Source organism: Condylura cristata, unplaced genomic scaffold, assembly GCF_000260355.1.
Source record: "Condylura cristata isolate star-nosed mole 26May11 unplaced genomic scaffold, ConCri1.0 scaffold00004, whole genome shotgun sequence".
NCBI lineage: Eukaryota > Metazoa > Chordata > Mammalia > Eulipotyphla > Talpidae > Condylura > Condylura cristata.
The window spans coordinates 1,812,908-1,814,223 of NW_004567105.1; the positions used below are offsets into that span (position 1 = coordinate 1,812,908).

The following is a 1,316-nucleotide window of genomic DNA, read 5'->3' on the forward strand; positions in this document are numbered from 1 at the left end:
GCTCCTGCGCTGAAGGCTCACAGCCGCCTGTGCTTTGGGCGTGACTCTCAGCCCCGCCCCTCCCTTTCCCGAGAGCCCTCTGCCGCCCACGCAGTGCAGGCCGTGCGTGGGGTCCAGGCTTCCGTGCCTCTGTGCCCCCCACAGCCCCCACCGCACCGTGCAGGCCGGGCCGGCTCCCTGCCGGAACCACGCTCTGCTGGCGCGGCTGCTGTCTCGGGAATCAGCGCAACCACCCGCTCTCCCTACAGGCCGGCCTGCGCGTCTCACGCCCGGAGCTGACCCTGCCCCCGCGCGTCCCCGCCGCCCTTTGTGGCCGCGATGGCCGTCACCTACGATGACTCGGTGGGCGTGGAGGTGTCCAGCGACAGCTTCTGGGAGGTAAGGCTCGCCCGCGCCTGTGAGTGCGCCAGGGTGGCCAGGCCTGTGCGGCCCGGAAGGCTTTCGTTCTGGGGAGCAGGGGCAGGATCGCAGGCTGAGAAGCGTGTACCCCGACGCAGGCAGGTGGGGGGGGCGGCAGCCCGAGGAGCGCTCGCCTGGCGGGGAGGTGAGTTTCTTGGGGCAGGTTGTCCTGTCCATGCTGGGCCCCGGCCTGGCCAGAGGCTCCGTGACTTTCCCAGGGCGTGAAGTGACCTGTCAGCGCAGGCAAGCGGCCCAGGGCTAAGGGGCGGCTGGCAGCGGCCTCCCTCCGTCCACTGGTCGGGGACACACGCCCGCCCCTTTAAGTGGCATTGTGAGTTCTGAAACTTTTTCGGAAGTCGCTTTCCCTGCACCCCACTTATTTCTTCTGCCTGCTGCTGGCCCATTTTCAAACAAGCTTTGTTCTTGTAGCAAAAGCCTGCAGCTTGCTCGGCAGTTGCGGGCTTCGGGCACTGGCTTCGCAGGTGGGGAGCCCCGGCTCCCGCCTGGCCCCCCTTTGCTAGAGGGTGGCCCCCCCTGAGCTGCTTGCCTGCCCTGAGCCTCAGGGTCTCCGTCTGTAAAGGGGGTGGCCGGCCTCTGAGGCCTCTTCCAGAATCGGGCCGGCGACGGCCAGGGCCTGGCCCGAGGCCCCTGTCAGCGCCGGCCGGTGGGGCAGCCGCCAGCGACCGCCTGGGGTACCGTCCCGTAAAGACAGGCCATCACGGCCCGTCATGTTTTCTGTCCTCCGTTCCGGGAGAAAGGGCACTGGCCTCAGCTCGCCCCGTTTCATGAGGCGCTGGGGGCCGGCGGCTTGTGGCAGCCGGGGCCCCGCCCCGAGGCGCCGGCTTCCTGGCGAGCAGAGACACCGGCTGGCGCCAGCACGCGGGCTCCTGGGCCGCCGGCAGTCCTCTGGGGCGTCC

At 69.8% G+C, this 1,316-nt stretch overlaps 1 protein-coding gene across 1 annotated transcript in view; it reads left to right on the plus strand.

Annotated features, from left to right (window-relative positions):
• Positions 1-248: 248 nt before the first annotated feature.
• Positions 249-1,316, plus strand: part of PACSIN2 (protein kinase C and casein kinase substrate in neurons 2) — a 12,304-nt gene continuing 11,236 nt past the window's right edge. The window contains exon 1 of the mRNA XM_012735107.1: positions 249-378. Coding sequence (XP_012590561.1) covers positions 319-378 — 60 coding nt within the window. The 5' untranslated portion in view covers positions 249-318. The remainder of the gene's footprint in view (positions 379-1,316) is intronic.